The sequence below is a fragment of the Hypanus sabinus genome, chromosome 15 (assembly GCF_030144855.1).
Source record: "Hypanus sabinus isolate sHypSab1 chromosome 15, sHypSab1.hap1, whole genome shotgun sequence".
Lineage (NCBI taxonomy): Eukaryota > Metazoa > Chordata > Chondrichthyes > Myliobatiformes > Dasyatidae > Hypanus > Hypanus sabinus.
This window is the reverse complement of record NC_082720.1, coordinates 17,523,888-17,548,943: the sequence shown is the minus strand read 5'-3', so window position 1 is coordinate 17,548,943 and position 25,056 is coordinate 17,523,888. Positions and strand designations below refer to the sequence as shown.

The 25,056-nt window shown below is 44.1% G+C and overlaps 2 protein-coding genes across 5 annotated transcripts in view; one reads left to right on the top strand and one right to left on the bottom strand.

The window, feature by feature from the left end:
* Window positions 1-19,874, bottom strand: part of LOC132405325 (fibroblast growth factor receptor-like 1) — a 147,706-nt gene extending 127,832 nt beyond the window's left edge. Inside the window, exons 1-2 of the mRNA XM_059990037.1 lie at window positions 19,479-19,874; window positions 2,615-2,717 (exon numbers count right to left, since the gene is read on the bottom strand). Of these exons, the coding sequence (XP_059846020.1) occupies window positions 2,615-2,699 (85 nt within the window). The 5' untranslated portion in view covers window positions 2,700-2,717; window positions 19,479-19,874. The remainder of the gene's footprint in view (window positions 1-2,614; window positions 2,718-19,478) is intronic.
* Window positions 18,492-23,993, top strand: LOC132405326 (uncharacterized). 4 transcript variants are annotated; one of them, XM_059990041.1, is made up of 3 exons: window positions 19,936-20,078; window positions 21,129-21,623; window positions 23,665-23,988. In XM_059990041.1, exons 1-2 carry the CDS (start codon window positions 19,936-19,938, stop codon window positions 21,613-21,615), a joined length of 630 nt encoding a protein of 209 aa, XP_059846024.1. In that variant the 3' UTR covers window positions 21,616-21,623; window positions 23,665-23,988. The 4 variants fall into 4 exon arrangements, 3 of the variants coding, with proteins under 3 accessions (XP_059846025.1, XP_059846024.1, XP_059846023.1); XR_009515819.1 differs by lacking the exon at window positions 19,936-20,078 and adding an exon at window positions 18,492-19,054 and having other exon boundaries at window positions 21,129-23,993; XM_059990042.1 differs by lacking the exon at window positions 19,936-20,078 and adding an exon at window positions 18,499-19,030 and having other exon boundaries at window positions 21,129-23,993.
* Window positions 23,994-25,056: the final 1,063 nt, after the last annotated feature.

Below are 25,056 nucleotides of genomic sequence, written 5' to 3'. Positions count from 1 at the left end.
GAGTAGTAACCAAACAGTGCCTCAATGAAAGTGGAATGATTACAATACAAAACCACAGCAGATTTATAACAAGGAGGACTACACATTGGCTTGTCATTTGAAGAGCATCTGATGGTCTGAGCCTATATTCACTAGAATTCAGAAGAATGAGGGGTAACCTAATTGAAAGCTATCAAATGGTGAAAGGCCTTGATAGAGTGGATGTGGAGAGGATGTTTCCTATGGTGGGAGAGTCTAAGACCAGAAGACACAGCCTCAGAATAGAGGGGTGTCCTTTTAGAATGGAGATGAGGAGGTGTTTCTTCAGCCAGAAAGTGGTGAATCTGTGAAATTCTTTGTCACAGGCAGCTGTGGAGGCCAAGTCTTTATGTATACGTAAGGCAGAGATTGCTAAATTTTTGATTGGTCAGGACATGAAGGGATATGGGGAAAAGGATGAAGACTGGGGTTGAGAGGAAAACTGGATCTGCCATGATGAAATGGCAGAGCAGATTTGATAGGCCAAATGGCCCAATTCTGCTCCTATATCTTAAATTATTAGAGTTTAGTATGAATATTGAAGACTTCAATTTGAATAGTGGCAGAACTACAAGATACTAATTCCTGGGTGTGAGTATGTGTGACCAAAAAAAAAATGTCATTAATTAGGAGCACATTAAAACTTCTGTTTGAGAACCTGAAAATAGTTTGAGTTGTCCTATACAAATAGGAAAACAGCAAAGCTACTGTTTAATTTGTGCAAAGCGTCATCAACAGATCAACTCCACTCACAAAAAGAGGTGGAAAAAGTTGAGCAACAAACACAAAATGCTGGAGAAACTTAGCAGGTCAGACAGCATCTGCAGAAAAGATTAAACAGTCAGAGTTTTGGGCTGAGACCCTTCTTCGGGGCTGAAAAGAAAGGGGGAGGTACCTGAATAAAAAGGTGGGGAGAGGGGAAAGAGGATAGCTGAAAGGTGATAAAGTGAAGCCAGGTGGGTGGGAAAGGTCAAGGGCTGGAGAAGAAGAAATCTGATAGGAGAGGAGAGTGGAGAGTGGAGAAAGGAAAGGAGGAGGGGGCGTAGGGGGTAGCAATAGGCAGGTGAGAAGGTCAGTGTGAGGAATGGTGGGAATTTGTTCACCGGAAGGAGTAATTGATATTCATGCCATCAGGTTGGAGGGTACGCAGATGGATTCCCAGTCGCTACTCCAACAATGGATTGGGAAAATATATTTGGTGCCAATATTTCATGACGATGTTGAAGAAAGGTTCCAGAACAACATAAAGAGACATTGAAAGATTCATTCTTGGACATCAAGGGAATTATGCTCCCCAGAATTTCCAGAAATTCACATGCCAAAAATGAATGAACGACCATCTACAGATGCACAGTAGAGAGTATCCTAACCTACTGAGTCACTGCATGGTACGGAAACTGCCCTGTGGTGGACAGGAAGCCTTTAAAACAGGTAGTCAATGTTGCCTAACACACCACTGGCATCAGCCTATCTGCCGTCAAGGACATGCATATATACAGAAAGGTGCCAGGAAAAGGGCAGCAATATCATGAAGGATCCCACCCACCCTGCTCATGGACTGTTTGTCCCATTCCCTTCAGGGACGAGGCTGCATAACATCCATGCCAGGACCACCAGACTCAAAAACAGTTATTTTCCCCAAGCAGTAAGGCTGATCAATGCCTCCTCCCTCTAACGCATCTCACCATCGCTGCTTTATCATTTCCTGTCAGTCAGCCTATGTATAGACCTTCCTATACTTAGCATCACTTTATGGACATGCAATTAATCCATGTATATAATCCATCATATTTTTTATTACAGTGTTATTTATTTTATTGGGTTCTTTTGGCAGATCGAGACTAACAATTACTTAATTCTCCTTTACGTTTGTGCACTGGAAATGAGAATAAAGAATCTCAAATCTTGTCTCTTGAATAAGTACTGCATGTGCTGAAAACTTGGATCGAAGCACAACTAGTCAAGCTTTAGCTGGAAAGGAGAGGCAGTTTAAATAGCTTGGCATGGACTAGACAGGCCAAAAGGCCGGTTTCCGTGCTGTACTCTTCTACGATTCAACGACACTGTATGGAAAATTGGTGAAAGGGCAATTAGTTAACATCCAAGGATTTATTCACCTTATAAAAACAGTTCTGAAGATCAATTAAATTTCACCACAAAACTGACACAGACTTTTTCGAGCTACAGAACTACACTCCATATCAGTCTATTTCTGTTCAAGTGGTAATAAGCAGAAGATTTGGAAAACATTTGAATCACACCTAGCACACAATTAGAAAGTAAAAGTTCAGCCGAGGCAATTAAAACCGAACCCAGGCTGCCAGAAGAGATTCGCTCCGCACGAAAGAGTTTATTTATAGCAACTTCCTGGCAGCCAGGGTGGATGTTGGAGAGATGGTACAAACCTAGGAATTACTTAGAAACAGTGAGTCCAACAATTGTTCAAGAGAAGTCAACGTGTAAGGTTTATTATAAGTGTCAAGGTGAGCATTAAGACCAGAGACAGACAAAGCTCTAACAATAACAAATGAAGCTGAGGCTTTGTTACAAGTCACACCATTGACATATAGAGCAGCACCAGGCTATTGCAACTTACCTCTCACACTGCTGCACACACCAAACAGGATCGTGAAGGTGAGAACACACAAGAGATTCATTCTCAGTTTGCTGCCACTTTGCATCAACCCAGTCACTCAAGGCTAGAGGAACAAAACCAACGAGAAAAGATGAATTAGTTAAATGCCCATGCCGTTTCCCTGATCAGTTCCAGCAGACGCTCCGTGGGTTTTAACTGTAACAGGTTGGGCACTTACCCCTTGATCATGACCCCACTAAGGAGCACCTGGCCACTGTCTCCTATACCATCACCAACCTTATCAGCTCTGGGGATCTCCCATCCACTGCCACCAACCTCACAGTTCCCACACCCCGCACTTCCCGTTTCTACCTCCTACCCAAGATCCACAAACCTGCCTGTCCAGGTAGACCTATTGTCTCAGCTTGCTCCTGCCCCACCGAACTCATTTCTGCATACCTTGACACTGTTTTATCCCCCCTTGTTCAATCCCTTCCCACCTATGTTCGTGACATTTCTCACGTTTTGAATTTTTTCAATGATTTTAAGTTCCCCGGCCCCCACCATCTTATTTTCACCATGGACATCCAGTCCCTATATACCTCCATCCCTCACCCGGATGGTCTCAAAGTTCTTCGCTTCTTTTTGGATTCCAGACCTAACCAATTCCCCTCTACCACCACTCTCCTCCGTCTAGCAGAATTAGTTCTTACTCTCAATAATTTCTCCTTTGGCTCCTCCCACTTTCTCCAAAACAAGGGTGTAGCCGTGGGCACCCGCATGGGTCCCGGTTATGCCTGCCTTTTTGTTGGCTTTGTGGAACAGTCCATGTTCCAAGTCTATACGGGTATCCGTCCCCCTCTTTTCCTTCGCTACATCGACGACTGCATTGACACTGCCTCCTGCATGCATGCTGAGCTCGTTGACTTCATTAACTTTGCCTCCAACTTTCACCCTGCCCTCAAATGTACCTGGTCCATTTCCGACACCTCCCTCCCCTTTCTAGATCTTTCTGTCTCCATCTCTGGAGACAGCTTATCTACTGATATCTACTATAAGCCTACAGACTCTCACAGCTACCTGGACTATTCCTCTTCCCACCCTGTCTCTTGCAAAAATGCTATCCCCTTCTCACAATTCCTCCGTCTCCGCCGCATCTGCTCTCAGGATGAGGCTTTTCATTCCAGGACAAAGGAGATGTCTTCCTTTTTTAAACAAAGGGGCTTCCCTTCTTCCACCATCAACTCTGCTCTCAAACGCATCTCTCCCATTTCCCGTACATCTGCCCTCACCCCATCCGCTTGCCACCCCACTCGGGATAGGGTTCCCCTTGTCCTCACCTACCACCCCACCAGCCTCCAGGTCCAATGTAAAATTCTCCATAACTTCCGCCACCTCCAACGGGATCCCACTACCAAGCACATCTTTCCCTCCCCCCACTTTCTGCTTTCCACAGGGATCACTCCCTACGCGACTCCCTTGTTCACTCGTCCCCCCATCCTTTCCCACCGATCTCCCTCCTGGCACTTATCCTTGTAAGCGGAACAAGTGCTACACCTGCCCTTACACTTCCTCCCTCATCACCATTCAGGGCCCCAGACAGTCCTTCCAGGTGAGGCGACACTTCACTTGTGAGTCGGCTGGTGTGGTATACTGTGTCCGGTGCTCCCGGTGTGGCCTTTTATATATTGGTGAGACCCGACGCAGACTGGGAGACCGTTTCGCTGAACACCTACACTCGGTCCGCCAGAAAAAGCAGGATCTCCCAGTGGCCACACATTTTAATTCCACGTCCCATTCCCATTCTGATATGTCTATCCATGGCTTCCTCTACTGTCAAGATGAATCCACACTCAGGTTGGAGGAACAACACCTTATATACCAGCTGGGTAGCCTCCAACCTGATGGCATGAACATTGACTTCTCTAACTTCCGTTGATGCCCCTCCTCCCCTTCTTACCCCATCCCTGACATATTTAGTTGCTTGCTGTTTTTTCTCTCTCTCTCTGCCCATCACCCTGCCTGTTCTCCATCTCCCTCTGGTGCTCCCCCCTCCCCCTTTCTTTCTCCTGGCCTCCTGTCCCATAATCCTTTCCCTTCTCCAGCTCAGTATCCCTTTCACCAATCACTTTTCCAGCTCTTAGCTTCATCCCACCCCCTCCGGTCTTCTCCTAACATTTCGCATTTCCCCCTCCCCCCACTACTTTCAAATCTCTTAGTATCTTCCTTTCAGTTAGTCCTGACGAAGAGTCTCGGCCCGAAATGTCGACAGCACTTCTCCCTAAAGATGTTGCCTGGCCTGCTGTGTTCCACCAGTATTTTGTGTGTATTGCTTGAATTTCCAGCATCTGCAGATTTCCTCGTGTGGGCACTTAAGTTTCCATTTTACAGCCAAACATCATTGACAACGTGATGTCAACATAGTGAATCATGGAGTTTGCAGTCAGGATAAGGTACGGGGCCAGGTCGCTAATACTCTGACAGGATGGTTCCATTCAGTTGCTGAACGGAACAATCAGAGATGAACTTGGAGAATCCTAATGAAGCGCCATTTCTACACATTTCCCCCATACTTCACACAGTAACATTACAGAGCTACCCTTCAGCCCACAGTATTTGTACTAACCATGATGCCAACACAGACCAACCAATGCTGATTACAGAGCTGCATACTATATATTAAAATAATGTTACTAAACACTAAATTACAGAACAGCATCATGATGTATAATAGAAATACCATCATTGTTTATACTAACAGTGATATTGCATAATCAGACATCGGAGCAGAATTAAGCCACTCATCCCTTTGAATCTGCTCTGCCATTCCTGCATGGCTGATTTATTACCCCTCTTAACCCCATTCTCCCTCCTTCTCCCTGCAATCTTTGATACCCTTACTAATTAAGAACCAAATGAGTTCCGATTTAAATACACCCAGTGCCTTGGCCAGCAATAAATTCCACAGATTTGTCACCTTCTGGCTGAAGAATTTCCTCTTCATCTCTATCCTAAAGGGATTCTGAGGCTGTGCCCTCTGGTCCGCTATAGGAAATATCCTCTGGTCCATGCTGTCTGGGGTTTTCAATATTCCATAGGTTTCAATGAGATCCCCTCTCACTCTCCTAAGCTCCAGCACGTACAGGCCCACAATACAGTGAGTAGTGACTGAAGCTCATAAACTCACAGTCTCATGAAACACAACCTGATAGAGTAAATATTCCAGGGCTCCTCAAAAGTACTGCGATCATGCCAATCTTTAAGTAACAAGTATGGCTGTGTAAGAAGTGTGTGGTGGTACACTTTGGAAGGACAAACTCCAAGGCAGAGTACAAAGTAAATGGCAGGATACTTGGGAGTGTGGAGGAGCAGCGGGATCTGGGGGTACATGTCCACAGATCCCTGAAAGTTGCCTCACAGGTAGATAGGGTAGTTAAGAAAGCTTATGGGGTGTTAGCTTTCATAAGTCGAGAGATAGAGTTTAAGAGACGCGATGTAATGATGCAGCTCTATAAAACTCTAGTTCGGCCACACTTGGAGTACTGTGTCCAGTTCTGGTCGCCTCACTATAGGAAGGATGTGGAAGCACTGGAAAGGGTACAGAGGAGATTTACCAGGATGCTGCCTGGTTTAGAGAGTATGGATTATGATCAGAGATTAAGGGAGCTAGGGCTTTACTCTTTGGAGAGGAGGATGAGAGGAGACATGATAGAGGTGTACAAGATATTAAGAGGAATAGACAGAGTGGACAGCCAGCACCTCTTCCCCAGGGCACCACTGCTCAGTACAAGAGGACATGGCTTTAAGGTAAGGGGAGGGAAGTTCAAGGGGGATATTAGAGGAAGGTTTTTCACTCAGAGAGTGGTTGGTGCGTGGAATGCACTGCCTGAGTCAGTGGTGGAGGCAGACACACTAGTGAAGTTTAAGAGACTACTGAACAGGGATATGGAGGAATTTAAGGTGGGGGGTTATATGGGAGGCAGGGTTTGAGGGTCGGCACAACATTGTGGGCCGAAGGACCTGTGATGTGCTGTTCTATGTAATCAGAAATGGCCACTGGGAATGTCATAGTCAGAGTCTTCCTTATCTGCCCAGCAACAATGGCCTCATAGCTGCTCCCCAGACTACAGGGAGGATTCCAGCCAATTCAACAAATTGTGACAGCTCCACGAGAAATGCAGGGACCAGCAGCAGGCACCCTTTTCCTGACTTCATCAACTGGGAGAGACTCTTGGGCACCCTCCTAATCTGCAGTCTCCTGGATATTTACCTTCACCCTCCAATTGCTCCATGAAGGTATGGAGTTCGCGTCTGTAACCAATGGGTCAAACAGCAGAGCCAATGTCTGTGAAGATCGACACCAAACAATGTTGTGGCAATAACCAAACCTTTTTAATCAGTCTTTATCACAAAATTGTGCTGCACCTCAACTCCAGCTAACTCCAAATAAGTCCATGGGACCATAAAACCTAGGAGCAGAAATAGACCATTCAGACCTTTGAGTGGGAGTGGAGCTAATCTTCAGAGCTAATGAGAAACTGTGCTGACTAACCCTGAAGAGTCCAGTGCCAATACTGTTCCCTATAAGTTTTGAAGGTGTGTGGCTGTACGGCAACTCAAATGCTACCACACACATAGAGTTTGTTGCCATGTGGCTGGAACCTTCTTTTATATAATGTGAATATAATTATGAAGTACCCTGTAATTGATTACATTAAGGAATATAATCCATAGATTTTCTAAGCAATAAATGTACCTCAACCTTTACTTTGAAACATTTTTGACCTTTAATGTAATTGCATTGTTAGTGTTTCGAGTTTCAATGCGGCTGCAAACTGTGGCAATAGACGCAGAATGGAAGTTGGTAGACTGCTGGCCCTACCAAATGCCGATGACATCTAGTCAGAACGTTTTACTTTTACCATTGCGCCCGTCGGTTGCCCATCATTTACTTGCGTTGAGAGCTGTGGTTTGTGTTTGTCTGCCGTGTATACTACAAAAAAAACCTAAGGGGCTGCACCATTTTCAGGTCACATGAAGATCCCCCGCTCAGAGCGATGATTAGTTCGTACAGCTGGAATAAAAAACTAGCGGGCACATTGAGTGCCAGTATTCAGACAAGGCTTGCCTGTCCACACACTTGGGGGCTGAGTCTGAGCCTTTGTTGAATTATTTGCTGGAGCATATGAGGGTACAGGTCTTAAGCTCAACACCCACGAGACAGAAATCTCCTGCTGACCTGCCCCTGCTGTGAAACGACTTCCTCTGATAATAAAGGTTCATGGAGAACTGAAAAATATCGACCACTCCTACTAAAGCTTACCTAACCTCTGCTTTCCTAGCTTCATGTTGCATCTGCACGGTCACTTTCTTGTTCAAGGGCACCCAATTCCTCTGAATACAAAAAAACTAAAACGTTTCCAATCAGTTAAAAAATTCCTGCTTTTCTTTGCCCCTTTCCAATATGTATCACCTTCCCTAATGCTATACACCATCTGGTTATTTCTTCAGTGGTTTGATCAGGGCAGGCAAGCGTGTGGACGTTAGCCAGTGAGAACAGCGAGAAGAGTTTAAAAGCAGACACTTAAAGAGCGGGCACTGGAGGAGCGGGCGATGGTGTAGAGGGTGACAGAGTAGGAAGGCTTTGGCTCAATGGGACTTCGGCGATAAAAGGGTTGAGGTGATGTAGGACGCCTGTGTAGAATACAGACAGAAAGAATGTGTGTGAGGCCAGTTTTCTGTGCTCGGTGTCAGATGTGGGAAGTTCGGGAGACTCCCCAGCCTCCTGGACGGCCACATCTGCATCAGGTGCATCCAGCTGCAGCTCCTTAGGGTCTGCATTAGGGAACCGGAGATGCAGCTCGATGACCTTCGTCTGAGAGGGAGAGGAACAGATGAGTTAGGAAAGTGTTTAACTGGAATAAGGGGAAATATGAGGCTATCAGGCAGGAACTTGGAAGCATAAATTGGAACAGATGTTTTCAAGGAAACGTATGGAAGAAATGTGACAAATATTCAGGGGATATTTGCGTGGAGTTCTGCATAGGTACATTCCTATTAGACAGGGAAAGGATGATAGGGTACAGGAACCCTGGTGTACAAAGGCTGGTGTAAATCTAGTCAGGAAGAAGAGCTTACAAAAGGTTCAAAAAGCTAGGTAATGATAGAGAGCTAGATTATAAGGCTAACAGGAAGGAGTTTAAGAATGAAATTAGGAGAGCCAGAAGGGGCCATGGGAAGGCGTTAGCAGACAGGATTAAGGAAAACCCCAAGGCATTCTACAAGCTTGTGAAGAGCAAGAGGATAAGACATGAGAGAATAGGACCAATCAAGTGTGACAGTGAAAAAGTGTGTATGGAACTGGAGGAGATAGCAGAGGTACTTAATGAATACATTGCTTCAGTATTCACAATGGAAAAGGATCTCAGTGATTGTAGTGATGACTTACAGCAGATTGAAAAGCTTGAGCATGTAGATATTAAGGAAGAGGATGTGCGGGAGATTTTGGAAAGCATCACTTTGGATAAGTCACCCGGACTGGACGAGATGTACCCCAGGCTAATGTGAGAGGTGAAGGAGGAGATTGCTGAGCCTCTGATGATGATCTTTGCATCATCAATGGGGACAAGAGAGGTTCCGGAGGATTGGAGGGTTGCGGATGTTGTTCCATTATTCAAGAAAGGGAGTAGAGATAGCCCAGGAAATTATAGACTAGTTAGTCCTACTTCAATGGTTGGTAAGTTGATGGAAAAGATCCTGAAAGGCAGGATTTATGAACATCTGGAGACGCATAAAATGATTAGGAATAGTCAGCATGGCTTTGTCAAGGGCAGGTCGTGCCTTACGAGCCTGATAGAATTTTTTTAGGATGTGACTAAACACATTGATGAAGAAAGAGCAGCAGATGTAGTGTATATGGATTTCAGCAAGGCATTTGATAAGGTACCCCATGCAAGGCTTATTGAGAAAGTGAGGAGGGATGGGATCCAAGGGGAAATTGCTTTATGGATCCAGAACTGGCTTGCTCACAGAAGGCAAAGAGTGGTTGTAGACGGGTCATATTCTGCATGGAGGTCAGTCACCAGTGGTGTGCCTTGGGGATCAGTTCTGGGACCCCTACTCTTCGTGATTTTTATAAATGACCTGGATGAGGAAGTGGAGGGATGGGTTAGTAAGTTTGCTGATGACACAAAGGTTGGGGATGTTATGGATAGTGTGGAGCGCTGTCAGAGGTTACAGCGGGACAATGATAGGATGCAAAAATGGGCTTAGAAGTGGCAGGTGGAGTTCAACCCAGATAAGTGTGAGGTGGTTGATTTTGGTAGGTCAAACATGATTACAGAATATAATACACTCTTGGCAGTGTGGAGGATCAGAGGGATCCTGGGGTCCGAGTCTATAGGACATTCAAGGCTGCTGTGCAGGTTGACTCTGTGGTTAAGAAAGCATATAGTGTATTGGCCTTCATCAATCGTGGGATTGAGTTTAGGAGCTGAGAGGTAATTTTGTGGCTATATAGGACCCTGGTCAGACCCCACTTGGAGTACTGTGCTCAGTTCTGGTCACCTCACTACAGGAAGAATGTGGAAACCATAGATAGGGTGCAGAAGAGATTTACAAGAATGTTGCCTGGATTGGGGAGCATGTCTTATTAGATTAGATTAAATTCAACTTTATTGTCATTGTGTCGAGTACAGATACAAAACCAATGAAATGCAATTAGCATCTAACCAGAAGTGCAAAAGAATAGTGTTATTTACAAAATAACTGCGAATAAAAAGTAAGTGCTACAGCACACAAATATAAAAGTACTGAGAGAGTACAATATAGGTGCAATACTGCTTAGCACTGTGATGTGAGGTTCAGCAGGGTCACAACCTCAGGGAAGAAGCTCTTCCTGAGCCTGCTGGTGTGGGAGCGGAGGCTCCTGTAGCGCCTACCAGATGGGAGGAGAGTAAAAAGTCCATGGTTAGGGCGAGATGCATCCTTGATAATGCTTTTCGCCCTGCCCAGTCAGCATTATGGTAGATATTGTCAACGGTGGGCAATTGGGTGCCGATAATCTGTTGGGCAGTTTTCACCACCCACTGGAGTGCTTTGCGATAGGGGACAATTGCCATACTATACTGAGATGCAGTTGGTGAGTATGCTCTCAATGGTACAGCAGTAAAAGTCCATCAGTATCCTGGGACAGAGGTGAGCTTTCTTGATGCTCCGCAGGAAATAAAGGTGCTGTTGTGCCCCTTTGATCAGGATGGAGGAGTTCAGGGACCAGGTGAGATCATCGGAAATGTTGACACCAAGGAATTTGAAGCTTGATACATGCTCCACTACAGCTCCGTTGATGCAGATGGGGACGTGAGTGTGGCTCCTAGCGTGCCTGAAGTCCACAATGATCTCCTTGGACTTCTGGGTGTTAAGGGACAGGTAGTTGTCAGCACACCACGCGGCCAGGTGCTGGACCTCGTCCCTGTAGGCTGTCTCATCATCCCCTCTGATCAGGCCAACCACTGTGGTGTCATCTGCGAACTCGGTTATGGAGTTAGAACCATGTACAGGAACGCAGTCTTGGTGAAAAGGGAGTACAGGAGAGGGCTCTGCACACAGCCTTGAGGCACGCTGGTGTTCAGGGTGAGAGTGGAGGAGGGGAGGCTGTCTAACTTAACAGATTGGGGTCTGTTATCAGAAAGTCCAAGGTCCAATTGCAGAGGGATGAGCTGATACCAAGCTGGTGAAGTTTGATGATCAGCTTCGAGGGGATCACAGTATTGAATGCCGAACTAAATTCAATGAACAGCATTCTGACGTAAGAGTTGGGGCTGTCCAGGTGGGTCAGGGCAGACTGAAGTGCCGTGGAGATGGCGTCCTCTGTTGATAGACAAATGATGGGGGTCCAGGGTAGTGGACAGACAGGATTTCAGATGTGATAGAACCAGTCTCTCAAAGCACTTTGCAATGATGGGGGTGAGTGCAACTGGGCTGAAGTCGTTCAGGCCCATGGCAGTGGAATGCTATGGCACTGGCACGATGGTGGCAATCTTGAAGCTTATGAGAGTAGGTTGACTAAACTCGGCCTTTTCTCCTTGGAGCAACGGAGGATGAGAGGTGACCTGATTCTGATGAAGGTTCTCGGCCTGAAACGTCAACAGCACTTCTCCCTATAGATGCTGCCTGACCTGCTGCATTCCACCAGAATTTTGTGTGTGTTGCTTGAGGTGTATAAGATGATGAGAGACATTGATCGTGTGGATAGTCAGAGGCTTTTTCTCAGGGCTGAAATGGCTAGCACGAGAGGGCACAGTTTTAAGGTGCTTGGAAGTAGGTACAGAGGAGATGTCAAGGGTAAGTTTTTTACACAGACAGTGGTGAGTGCGTGGAATGGGCTGCTGGCGACAGTGGTGGAGGTGGATACGATAGGGTCTTTTAAGAGACTCCTGGACAGGTATATGGAGCTTGGTAAAATAGAGGGTTATGGGTAACCCTAGGTAATTTTTAAGATAAGGACATGTTCAGCACAGCATTGTGGGCCAAAGGGTTTGTATTTTGTTGTAGGTTTTCTATGTTTCTATGATACCTGCACATCTCTTCACCTCCCTTTGAAAACTTTGAGGCCAAAAACTGCTCTATTTTCTTATTTAGCTTTGTGTAGTCAACAAACTTAGATATATTATGTTAGGCCCCATCATTTGTCATTAATATACATTTAATATGTGAGAACACAGCACTCATGTGGTTTTCCACTAGTACTGACTTATAGATTAGTACAACATGGTAGTAGGTCTTTCAGCTCAAGGTGTCTGCACCAAACATAACGTAACGATTTCTCTTTTGTTTTCTGTCCTTCTATCAACCTTTATCTGTCCTAATATATTTATCCCTATCCCAGTTACAAATCCCAAGTACTTACAGAATCATAGAATTAGTACAGCACAGGAATTATTCAGCCCAATGGATCAATCTCCCTCATGGCAGCAGAAATCTGGTTGAATTCATACCACCCAACCATGTATTTTTTGTCCAATTTGTGTGCCTTGGTCCTCACACAGAACCACTTCCTTCTCCTTCTGCTTTCTACAGCCATTACTTTGTGTACTTTGGAGACACAAGAGACTGCAGTTGTGGGAAGTTGAGCAAAATCCAAAATGTTGAAGGAACAGAGTGTGTCGAACAGCATCTCTGGAGGCCAAGAGAGTCAACATTCTAGTCTCTGAAGAGAGGAGGCAAGGTTAATCAAAGTGGGCCTACCTTGATGAGACTTTGAGCGGAAGTAGTAAATGGGCACCAGAAGAGACTGAAGACCATGTAATCTGCAGCAATAAACAAACTACTGGAGGAGTCGAGCAACATCAGTGAGGCAAAGGGATTGAGGCTTGACCTAGAGTCTTGAAATGTAAACTATTCCTCTGCCTCCACAGATGCTGCCTGACCCACTGTATTCCTCCAGCAATTTGTCTTTTTACACCTCATATACCTCAGTCAAATCACTACTCAAGTCCTCTTTGCTTCGAGATTAAAAGCCCAGCTCCTCCAGGCCAGCTTTATAATCAAATTTTTTCTAACCAGGAATGATACTGGTAAACATTTTTGATATAGTGTCTACGTCCTTCTTGTCCTTCCTTAAGTGGGGTGATCAGAATTGGACACAATACTTACGTTCATGCACTTACCAGTATTTTATACACGTTGAACATAACCTTCCTGCTTTTCTCCTCTGTGCCTCCATTTATAGATCTCAGGGACTCATTTATTTATATTTCCATGTGTAATGAGCCTTTCTATAGAATGTTATTGAATGCCTTTTGAAAACCCAAATTTAGTGCAGCAACTGGCTCCACTGTAATCACTAGTCCGGCTACACTCTCAGAAAACACTGCTAGATTTGTCAGGCACAATTTCCCTTTCATAAAACCACGCTGAATCTAAGCGCTTGGTCTCTACGTCCTTAATAATGAATTCTGGCATTTTCCTGATGACAGAAATTAGGTAAACTGGTCACTAAACCCTATTTACTCTGTCCTTCTTTTTCTCTATGCTGTGTTGTATTTCTTCAGCTCAATGTGAATTGTGCCAAAAGTGGGAGAAGTCTGAAACAACTACTAATCACTTTTATCAACTTCTTTTTAAACCTTAGTATATGACTTATTAGGCCTGGTTGAATCAATGGCATTAAAACCCAAAAATGTTTATTTGGATTTTTTTCACTGTTATTAATGACTTCACTTTTCTCATGCCTTAGGTTATTTCTGATTTCTTATTTCTGATACGTTTTTATATCTTCTATCACAAATGCAGATTTAAAATAGTTGACATTTCAATGTTTTTTTTGTATTCTCCATTATAATTCCTTCCTTCTTAGCTCTGAAGTGTTCCCCAAATCACTTTCAATACACTCTTCCTTTTCATATACTTATGGAATTTATTGCAATCTCTTTTTACACTTCTTGTTATTTTTGTTCTTAAAATCTATTTTCTCTCTAGTTCTAACTTGGCTCTTACAACCCTCATTTTTGCCAACATTATATACCTTTATTGAAAGTCCAAAGTAATGCTTAACCTATGGATAACTTTTTCCTTTGAGTTTTTATTCTGAAAATCATAAAACATTTTTCAAACATTTGCCATTGGATGTCTACCAACATAAGCTTGCTTTCCCATTGACTTCAGCAAATTCACCCATCATAGGTATATAACTGAAAAGACATTATGTCATGTATTGTCCTTGAGCTCTATGTGCAATTCTGGTATCTTATGATAAGCCTTTCACAGAAGCCTCCTTTAAATTCATCAGTAGTTAATTACACAAGTCAATATTTAAAATAGCTTGCTCCCTGCTAAATCATTCTTGGAAAAGTCTCAAGTGTTTTATATAACCACTTTCTTCAGAGTATTTTTGTAAATTAGTTTTTTCACACTGAATATGAAAATTTGTGCAATAAAATCTATTTATTGCACAAATATTATTATAAGCCTTTTTATCAATTAAAACTCAACAGAAAAACATGGGATTATTAGTGACTCCTACAAGTATTTCCTGTCTAATTTCTGCCCATACTGATGCTATGGCCTACTGCTCTGATCTTACATCTGTCCTCGACATGATAGTTATAAAAAATTAGTGCATTGCGTTACTTCTACACCTTCCCTCCTGTTGCTGAAACAATCCCTCCCTGTTTTTTGGATATTTTTTGAATATTTCTGCATACTGCTTTTCTTTTTACTGCCTTGATGTAATGATGCATGGCGTGGTCTGTCTGGAAGGCACGTGAAACAAAAGCTTCTCAGTATATCTTGCTATTTTTATTTATTGGGACAGAGAGCAGAATAGGCCATCATGCCACCCAACAACCCTCAAGTTAATCCTAGCCCAATCACAGGACAATTTACAATGACCAATTAACCTACCAGCTGGTACATCTTTGGACTGTGGGGGAAAACTGGAGGGAACCTGGGCTGTCACGGGGACAATATGTAAACTCCTCATAGGCAGTGTCGGGTCACGTTTATCTACCACAGTTCATGTGACCACAATAATCAATGTCAAGCAAAATCAACAAATCTGCTGCTTGCACCATCTTCTCCTTATCCATGTCGTGTCTCCATTCTAGCTCAGACACTCACCATATTGTACATCACAGAGCTGTGATATATAATACCAATCAGTTACACAAGGGCATAAGGAATGGGAGCAGGGCAGGATGTATGGCCTCTCCCACATGCTCAGCAAGGCAATGACTGAACCTCTACAGCTGCTCCACATTCCTGTCCTCGCCCTATATATCATATATCTATGTTTTTGCTTAAATATTTATAGCAGAAGTGTGCAACTCTATGAAGTACAGGGCGCAGTGATATTACACCCAGAACAGTAGTGATGTATCAATATACAAAGCAATGTCCATTAACATAATGAATACCAGCGCCTCAGCAGCTGTTCAGTGTTTTGGGATGCCTCGAGGTGAGAGAGGTGGCGAGCTCTCTCTTCTGTACAGAACCATCTTTCTGTCACAGACAGAACCATGTTAACAAACATGGACAAGTTATTGCAGAGCATCACCACTATTGTACACAACCCTGTGTTTTGATCCGTAATACACAAAGTCATATATAGATATATAATAGTGTACTATATAAAGACATGGAGTCCTGATGAAGGGTCTCAGTCCGAAACGTCGGCACTTTACTCTTTTCCATAGATGCTGCCTGGCCTGCTGAGTTCCTCCAGCATTTTGTGTGTGTTGCTTTGGATTTCCAGATCTGCACATTTTCTCATGTTTCTGACACTAGACATCTGTCTGGATTCACCGGGTACCATTTTTAGTGCTGTGTTGTAATGTTATTGGGCTTAATGGACTAGAAGATTCAATTTAGACTGGCACTGCATTGCAGCACCAGCAGAGTTCTGCAATATCAGCAGTGCCCTCCTTTGCAAAGGGTATTAAACAGATGCCATTTACCCTCTCGGTCAGATAGAAAAGATCCTGTGATTAAAACCCTTCAATCAACATCACTAAACTAGGTTTTCTTGCCATTTATCTAATTGACATTTGTGGCAGCTCCCTTTCTGTATCCTGGCTACAATGTTCCGCAAATTACAACAGTGACTAAACTACAAAAAAAAACAGCTCACGACAGTACTTCTCTCACACAACTGTCTGACTCGGACACAGTGGTATTACTGAGTATAAAATGTGGTCATTATTATTGATAGAGAAGTGACATTACGTGAAATTTAATACAGAGTTACTGAATATAACAAATAAACACTACATTGCATAGTGCCACTGAATGTAGTACAGAAAGTATTATTATGTTACACAGCAAAGATTTTTATTCTATTGTCTAATGCAAGAGACATGAAAGTGGTATTTTGATAGGGGTGAATGCCACTATAAAAAGTACAGCAGTATTTTGAAAATTCAATGTGTAGTTTACCTAAAACACCAACATTATAGTAGGTACAGTGTATTAGGATGCTCAAAGGATTAAACTATTACTTAATATGTGCACAATGGTATTCATATTATTTAATTATTGGAAAATATTGCAGAGGGTTATTTTCTTCAGAGACCACGATTTTCTCATCCTGGTGCTCTATGTAATAAAATGTAGAATAAATTTAATATAAATGTCAATTATAACTGCCAATAATAACAGTATTTCTGGTATACCATAGCCATGACTGACACTGTAATAACCACAGATACTTCATCTTCACTGAAATCATCCTGCATCCTCTGCATCCATTCCATTAATATTCCAATATAAAATGCAACACGATCTAATTTAAAACTTTCCTGGAGCCTGCTGATGTAGTGAACACAATTCCCACTGTTCCCAATGCACACTGTAGCATTCTTTCTTATTAACGCATACCCAACTATAGCATTTTTTCATATTCCCCCAATCTTTATTTTACCCTCAGAGTACCATTCTTTAATTTGCTTCTCACCCCTCAGCATCTGACATATCCCACTATCATAACACCCTGACAATATCAGGGAGGCGCCAACGCACAGGAATGGAAAAAGAATAGGGCTGAACTCTCAGCCAGCTCCACCTTGGGTACTAGCTTCGGCACCATCAAGGAGATCTTTAAACAGCAATGCTCAACAAGGCATCATCCATCATGAAGGACTCTCACCATCCAGGACATACCCTTACCTCAGGGAGGAGGAACAGGAGCCCAAAGATACACACTCAATGTTTTAGCAACAACTTATTCCCCTCTGCCATTGGATCTCTAAATGGTCCGTGAACACCACCTATTTCACTCTCTGTCTGTACTGTTCATTTAGATTTTATATTTTTATTGTAATTTAGTGATTTTTATGTATTTCACTGTACCACAGCCACAAAACAATAAATTTCATTGCATATAGTATGTCAATTAGATAAATCTGATTCCATTTCTGTTTCTTTATCAGATACCTTCACAATACTAGTCTTGTACACACTCAGTAAAATGAACATGTAATCATATAACTAACCAACCCCTCCAAAAAGTTTGCCAGATGCCCCATAGCTTTCACATCCAACCTCATCATGCAATCCCCTCTCATATACCAGCTAATATTTTCATATAATATTGCTAATATTGGCATGCTTTCTACAACCTACCCTTCAGATGCAAACTATTAAATTCTCTCTAAAAAGCAGCTTTAAAGAAATTCTACTTCTTAGATTCTATATATTTTTCTAAACTTTAATATCAGTGCCTAACTAAATAGAGAGAAAAGAAAATAAAGTCTGGCGGTTTTATTTTACAGAAATGTTGAACAGTAGAAGCAAAGGCCTAGATATTAAAATTACAGCTAATTGTGGCTGTTGATGTTAATGAAATCAGGAACAAGCAAGCAGTGTTTTTTTTCCATATAATTTCAAATGCTTTTAAAAAAAAATCACTTTGCAAGTACAGTAACTTTTTGTTGAAAGGTTTAGATTTTTCCACTCTCAGGGCAAGGAGTAAAGACGCTCTTTATACTCGATTGCACCCAGCTGCACTGAATTTACCTTATCCAGGAGTACCAATGAGTTTGGAAAGATCACCTTAACTCCAAATATTCCCTTTCTTTATTCATTTCTCTCTCTCTTGCTTCACACACTTTTTCTGAGCTTTCTGTTTCTGTTAATAAGATGGTTAGAAGTAGAAGCAGGAGTAGACTGTTCAGCCCTTTGTGTCTGCCCCTCCAGTCAATAATCATTTCTCTTCAGCGCTACTTTCCTGTACTAACCTCTATCCTCATACCCACTGACACCCAAAAATCGATTTCTTTCATTTAGCACAAGAAATTCTGCAGATGCTGGAAATCCAAAGCCACACACACACACACACACACACACACACACAATGCTGAAGCAACTCTGCAGGTCCAGCAGCAGCTATGAAAATGAATAAACAGTCAACATTCCCAGCAGAGACCCTTCTTGAAGACTGAGAAGGGAGGGGGGAAGACGCCAGGATAAAAAGGTGGGGGAGATGGGAAGGAGGATAGCTAGAAGATGATAGGTGAAGCCAAGTGGGTGGGAAAGGTAAAGGGCTGGAGAGGAAGGAATCTGTCAGAAGAGAATAGACCATAGGAGAAAGGAAAGGAGGAGGGGCGCAGGGGGAGGTGATAGGCAGGTGAAAAGAGGCATGAGGCTAGAGTGGGGAATAGAAGAGGGAAGGGGGGGCTTTTTTCCGGAAGGAAAAGTCGCTGTTCATGCTGTCAGGTTGGAGGCTACCCAGAGAGAATGAGGCGCTGCTCCTCCACCCTGAGGGGGGCCTCATCATGGCACAAGAGGAGGCCACGGACCGGCGTGTCGGGACTTAGGGGAATTGGAATAGGAGTTCATGTAGTTAGCCACCGGGAAATTCCGCTCTAGGTGGATGGAGCGGAGGTGCTCGACACCAACGCAGAGGAGGCCCGGTCACAATAGACAACCCCAACAGATTCGCAGGTGAAGTGTTGCTTCTGAATGGAGGTGAGGGAGGAAGTGAATGGGCAGGTGTGTCACCTCGGCTGCCCGCAGGGATAGTGCCTGAGGGAGATTAGTAGGGAGGGAGAAGGAAATCACGAAGGGAAGAGGAGAGTTTGGGGGGGGGGGTGGTGGAGGTGAAGATGTGTTCGGTGGTAGGAACACTTCGGAAGTTGAGGCGAATGATGTGTTGGGAGCAGCCTCTGATGCCCATACAACCACGCACCTTTGTCGCTGGTGCTCTTCGCGTTATCGCTTATTTCATGCTCGCCCTTCTCATTCTACCCATTTCTCTAGAGCGACCCCGTTTTCCTCACCCTCCGCTACTCTCACTTTGCATGCGTTTCTTTCCAAACACAAAAACGCAAACACACTCCCCCCCCTTAAAATAATTAACGCACACTGCAACCGTTTTAGTAAAGCAACTTACCCCGCGATGTTTGCATTCATCAACTCAGGCGGTTTTCCATAAACTTTCCACTGTGGTAGTAAAACAAAGCATGACACACTGATGCAAAGATGACACGCAATATTCCAGTACTGAAACAAATTAGGATTTGAGCGTTTGCAAATTTCAGTATATGTATGCAATAATTTCCAAAATCTGTTCGTGGAAATCAACCAGAAGAAGGATTTAAATGTGCCTGTCGGGTCCCCGGGAATTCACATCTCTTAGAAGCTCCCACTTAGTGTCCCAATGTTAGAGAATTCACTGACAACAGACATGACAGATTTTCCTTGCTATAGATTCAAAGGGTTGTATCCCTGAGAGTGGGAGCCGGTCGGGTTGCCGCTGTCAGGTTGGCGGTGTCGGGCACACTGTTAAACCCGCCGCAGATTTCTTCCGCTCAAACTTTCACACAAGTCCCAAAGTTTGCGCCAATCAGATGGCGAGGTTGCTGGCCGGCGCCCTCTGCTGGAATCTCCCAGCCATTGCTGATACGCTGGAAATGAACGGGGAAAGTGACCGTGGACTGTCAGCGGCGGTTACCCTCGGCATCCATTCATGCAATGCTCGCATAGCTTCAAGGTAAATCAATCAGGAATAAGGCCTTTCAGAAACTTTGAGCCTAAATCTTGTGTCCAACTCACTTTTAATTGTAATCTAGTTCCTCAGCAGGTGCTGTATTGGGAATTGATCTCATTCAATTACTTCTCATTACTTGTACAGATTGATTACCCTATGGTAGTCTTGATGCTGTCGAAATCCGTATGAGCTCGAATTTTTCACCTTTGATTTTTGGTTCGGATCTTGGTTATTGAGGTTATTGCTGAAGTGAGAGCATTTCAATGGCTAAAATTATTTCAGTTTCTGTGATCGGAACAGAGTCAGAAAACAAAGTCATTTGTCTAATATCGTGAAGATGCTCTGTGATTTGGCATCAACTTGTCCCGATTTTGGAAGAATTCCTGTGGTGGGGGGGGGGGGGGCTTCCTTTTAATGGACATGGAAAAGCGGAACCAGAAAGGTAAAAGTACAGGTGAAATTAGGACAAAAAAAAAACAAATACCCGGGAGAAAGATCAAGGTTTTGCCAAAATTGTTCAGCCAAAATCTTGGAACTCACTGCCTAACAGCATTGTGGGTAGAGTTTACCATGCACTGCAGTAGTTCAAGAAGGTAGCGAAGTACCACAGACTCAAGGACACAAAGGGATGGGCAAATAAATCCTGGCTCAGCTTGTGTTGTCCACACCTCTTCAATGAAGTCTTAAGTCAGGTCTGTGCTTATGCAGTGGCCCGAGAGAATGCTGGACTGGTGTTTAGTTTTATTGTGCACACCCTGATCGAACTATATCTAATTGTCTAATTATCTAAGAGTGTCACAGAGTTATAAAACCATGAGACATAGGAGCAGAATTAGGCTATTTGGCTCATCAAGTCTGCTCCACCATTTCAACATGGCTGATCCACTTTCCCTCTGCCACAGTGTGGAAGGCCACACTTTTAACCCTTAAATCAAAAGGGTTGCCGGTCTCTCGACGGCAGGAGGTCCTCCCCGAGGCACTCCACTCTATCCGCTCCCTGTTATGTACGTCCACCAATGCCACCCCTCATGAGTGCCTATTTTCTTTTCCCAGGAAGTCTGCCACTGGGACTACCCTACCGGCTTGGCTGACGTCCACAGGTCCAGTGCTGCTCCGGAAAAATGTGAGGAGCAATAAATACTCCCCGCTGGTCGAGAGGGTTCACCTTCTACATGCGAACCCCCAGTATGCTTACGTGGTCTTACCTGATGGGCAGGAGGACACGGTCTTCGTCCGCGACCTGGTGCCCGCAAGAGCAGCAGACCACTACCCCGAACACTCCACGGTAACTATGAACCCTGTACCCGAGGTGACACCACGCACACCGAGCCCTACACAGACTCCTCACGACACTCCTATACCGGGTGCCTTGCACATGCATGAGGGATCACTGTCGCCTAGTGGGCTGACACCTCCAGTTAGGCTGGAACCAGCACAACCACCATCTCCGGTGCAATCACCACCGGCTCCTGTGCAATCACAGCCGGTGCTACGTAGATCACAGCGACAGATTCGACCACCTGATAGACTTAACCTGTAAATATACTGGTAAGAAACTTCGCCCCATGGGGACTCTCTTTTAAAACAAAGGGGGGGTGAATGTGGTGAACTACATATACCTGTCTGGACACGCCCCCCTCCCCCCACTGACTGCTCCTGTGGCTCTTCCCACTGACCGTGGCTCCTCCCACAGACCCCGGTATAAAGGCGATTGGGGACTCCGCCTTGGTCTCAGTCCCCAGGATGCAGCGTGGTGGTCAATTGCTGCTTGTTCTTTCTTCCAGTCAATAAAAGCCGATATCTCGCCTCACATCTCCGAGAGTTATTGATGGTGCATCACCCTCCCAACCCCATTCTCCTGCAACCTTTCCTGTAACCTTTCAAGTCCTGAAAAATCAAGAACCTATAAGCCTCTGCCTTAAGTACACCCAATGACCTGGCCTCCACAGCTACTTGTCGCAACGAGTTCCACAGATTCACCACCCTCAGGCTGAAGAAATTCCTCCTCATCTCCATTCTAAATGGGTATCCCTCTATTCTAAGGCTATGCCCTTTCGTCCTAGACTCCCCCATTGTAGGAGAAATCTGCTCCACATCCACACTATCTAGGCCATTCAACATTTAATAGGTTTTCATAGGATCCACCCTCTTTCTTCTAAATATGAGCGAGTACATGCCCAGAGCCATCAAATGCTTCTTAACCCTTTCATTCCCAGAATAATTCTTGTGTACCTCCTCTGAACCCTCTCAGCACATCCTTTCTTAGATAACGGGGCACAAAACTGCTCATAATACTCCAAGTGAGGCCCCAACAGTGTCTTATGAAGCCTCAGTATTACATCCTTGCCTTTATATTCTAGTTCTCTTGAAATGAATGCTAACATTGCATTTGCTTTCCTTACCACTGACTCAACCTGCAAGTTAACCCTTGGGGAATCTTGCACGAGGTCTCAGAAATCACTTTGCATCTTTATTTTTGAATTTTCTGCCTGCTTAGAAAATATTCAATGCTTTTGTTCCTTCTACCAAAATGCATGGACATACACTTCCCAACATTGTGCTCTATCTGCCACTTATTTGCCCATTCTCCTAATCTGTTTTATGTCCTTTCACAGCCTCCCTACTTTCTCCACACTAACTGTCCCTCCACTTACCTTCGTATTGTCTGCAAACTTGGCCACAAAGCCATCAATTTCATCAACCAAATCACTGACATATAGCATAAAAAGTAGCGGTCCCAATTCCAACCACTGCAGAATACCATTAGATACCAAACAGATTAGGTTCCCTTTATTCCTACCCTTTGCCTGCTGCCAATCAGCCTATCTTCAATCCATCTATTATCTTTCCTGTAATACCATAGGCTCTTATTAAGCAGCCTCATGTGTGGCACCTTGTCAAAGGCCTTCTGGAAACCCAAGTACACAACATCCATCGATTCTTCTTTGACTATCTTGTTATTTCCTCAAAAAATTCCAGCAGATTTGTCTGGCAAGATTTTCCTTTAAGGAAACCATGCTGGCTTTGGTCTTTTTTATCACGTGTCCCCAAGTACCCCAAAGACTCATGCTTAACAATCGACTCCAACATCTTTACTCAGAGTGGTAGCTGTGTGGAATGAGCTTCCAGTAGAAGTGGTAGAGGAGGTTCGGTATTGTCATTTAAAGTAAAATTGGATAGGTATATGGACAGAAAAGGAATGGAGGGTTATGGGCTGAGTGCGGCTCAGTGGGACTAGGTGAGAGTAAGCGTTTGGCATGGACTAGAAGGGCTGAGATGGCCTGTTTCCATGCTGTAATTGTTGTATGGTTATATGGGTTCCCATCCCTTTGCCAATTTACTTTACCCTAGCAAACCTGCCCACAAGGATATTGGTTTATAGTTATTTTGATAGAGTAACATAGCATAGAAATAGGTCTTTCGGCCCAATTCATCCATGCTGACCAAGATGCCTAACTGAGCTAGCCCCATTTGATCTATATCTCCTTGAATCAATGTACTGTACATGTCCAAGTGTCTTTAAATGTTGTGATTGTTCCTGCCCTGTTCACTATAACCAGTGGTACGGCTTAAGCCTTCTACCCCACAGCTCGAGTGTCCTGGGTTCAGTCCCCATCTAAAGTGCTGTCTCTGCGGAGTTTGCACATTCTGTTTGTGACTGCGTGAGCTTCTTCAGGGTGCTCCACGTTTCATCCCAGGTCCTAAAGGTACGTCAGTTAACTGGCCAGTGTAAGTTGCTCCTGGTGTGCGGGTGAATGGGAGAGTCTAGTGGAGTTGTTCAAAATGCCTGAGGAACTCAGTAGGTCATGTAACATCTATGGAAAAGAATAAACAGTCAACATTTAGGGCCAAGCCCTGGAAAGGAATGGGGAAGATGCAAAAAGGTGGGGGGAGGGCAGGGAGGCTGGCTGAACAATGGTGGTGAATCCAGGTGGGTAGGAAAGGTAAAGGGCTGGAGAAGAAGGAATCTGATAGGAGAAGAGAGTGAACCAAAGGAGAAAGGGAAGGGGGGGGACCTGGTTTGAAGTACCAGGCAGGTGAGAAATGGTAAAAGGTTAAAGTGAGGAGTAGAAGAAGAGGGGAGGGGGTAACTTTATTTATCGGAAGGAGAAATCAATATTCATGCCATCAGGTTGGAAGCTACCCAGATGGAATATAAGGTGTTGCTCCTCAACACTAAGCGTGGCCTATATTGTTAAAGTAGGAAGAATAAGCAATGGGATTTATGTAGGATTAAGGTAGATGGGTAGTTGATGGTTAGCCTGGGAAAAACGGGTTGCCTGTTACTGTGCTGGTTGAACCTATGCTATGAGTGAGTGCTTTTGACAAGGGGATTTCATTACTCCTGCTGTTAAGTGTAATAGCACTGAACACAGTTATGTTAACAATAATGATAACAACATGCTAGATATCAAACTTCAAGTTAATGCAGCAGCCATTGATAATACCGATGTAACTTGAGCCACGAACTGACTGTGGAACACGGAGCCAGGGAGAACAAGTGATGGAGGGAAGCAATGGGTGTAAAATGCTCGTGGACGTGACGTGGGATTGAAAAGAGGGAAAGGCATCTCTGAGAATAGAAGGTGCAATATGAGGAAGAGGGAATCCCCTTATTACTCCGAGTTCTCAGGAGGAGAAATTAATTTCAGCACCTCTGGACCAAGGTTATTTGACATTTGCTATTGTCCAACGATCTCTGCGGAAAGACATCTGAATATGGAGGAAAGGTCAGGATCCGTTTTGATACCGTCCAGGATCAAACAGTCTCGTGTGTGTAAACTGTTACATAGCTGAAGCACTGGGGTTTAATTGATAAACGGAGAATGAGATATATTAAATCTTTCAAAAGAGGAATGGGTGGTATATTGTTGCAGTAGTTAATGCTGATATCATTACTATGATAGGGACAGGGCTAGTGCTGGGGTCACACTAAAACAGGGACAGGGTTAGTGGTGGGGTCACACTATACCAGGGACAG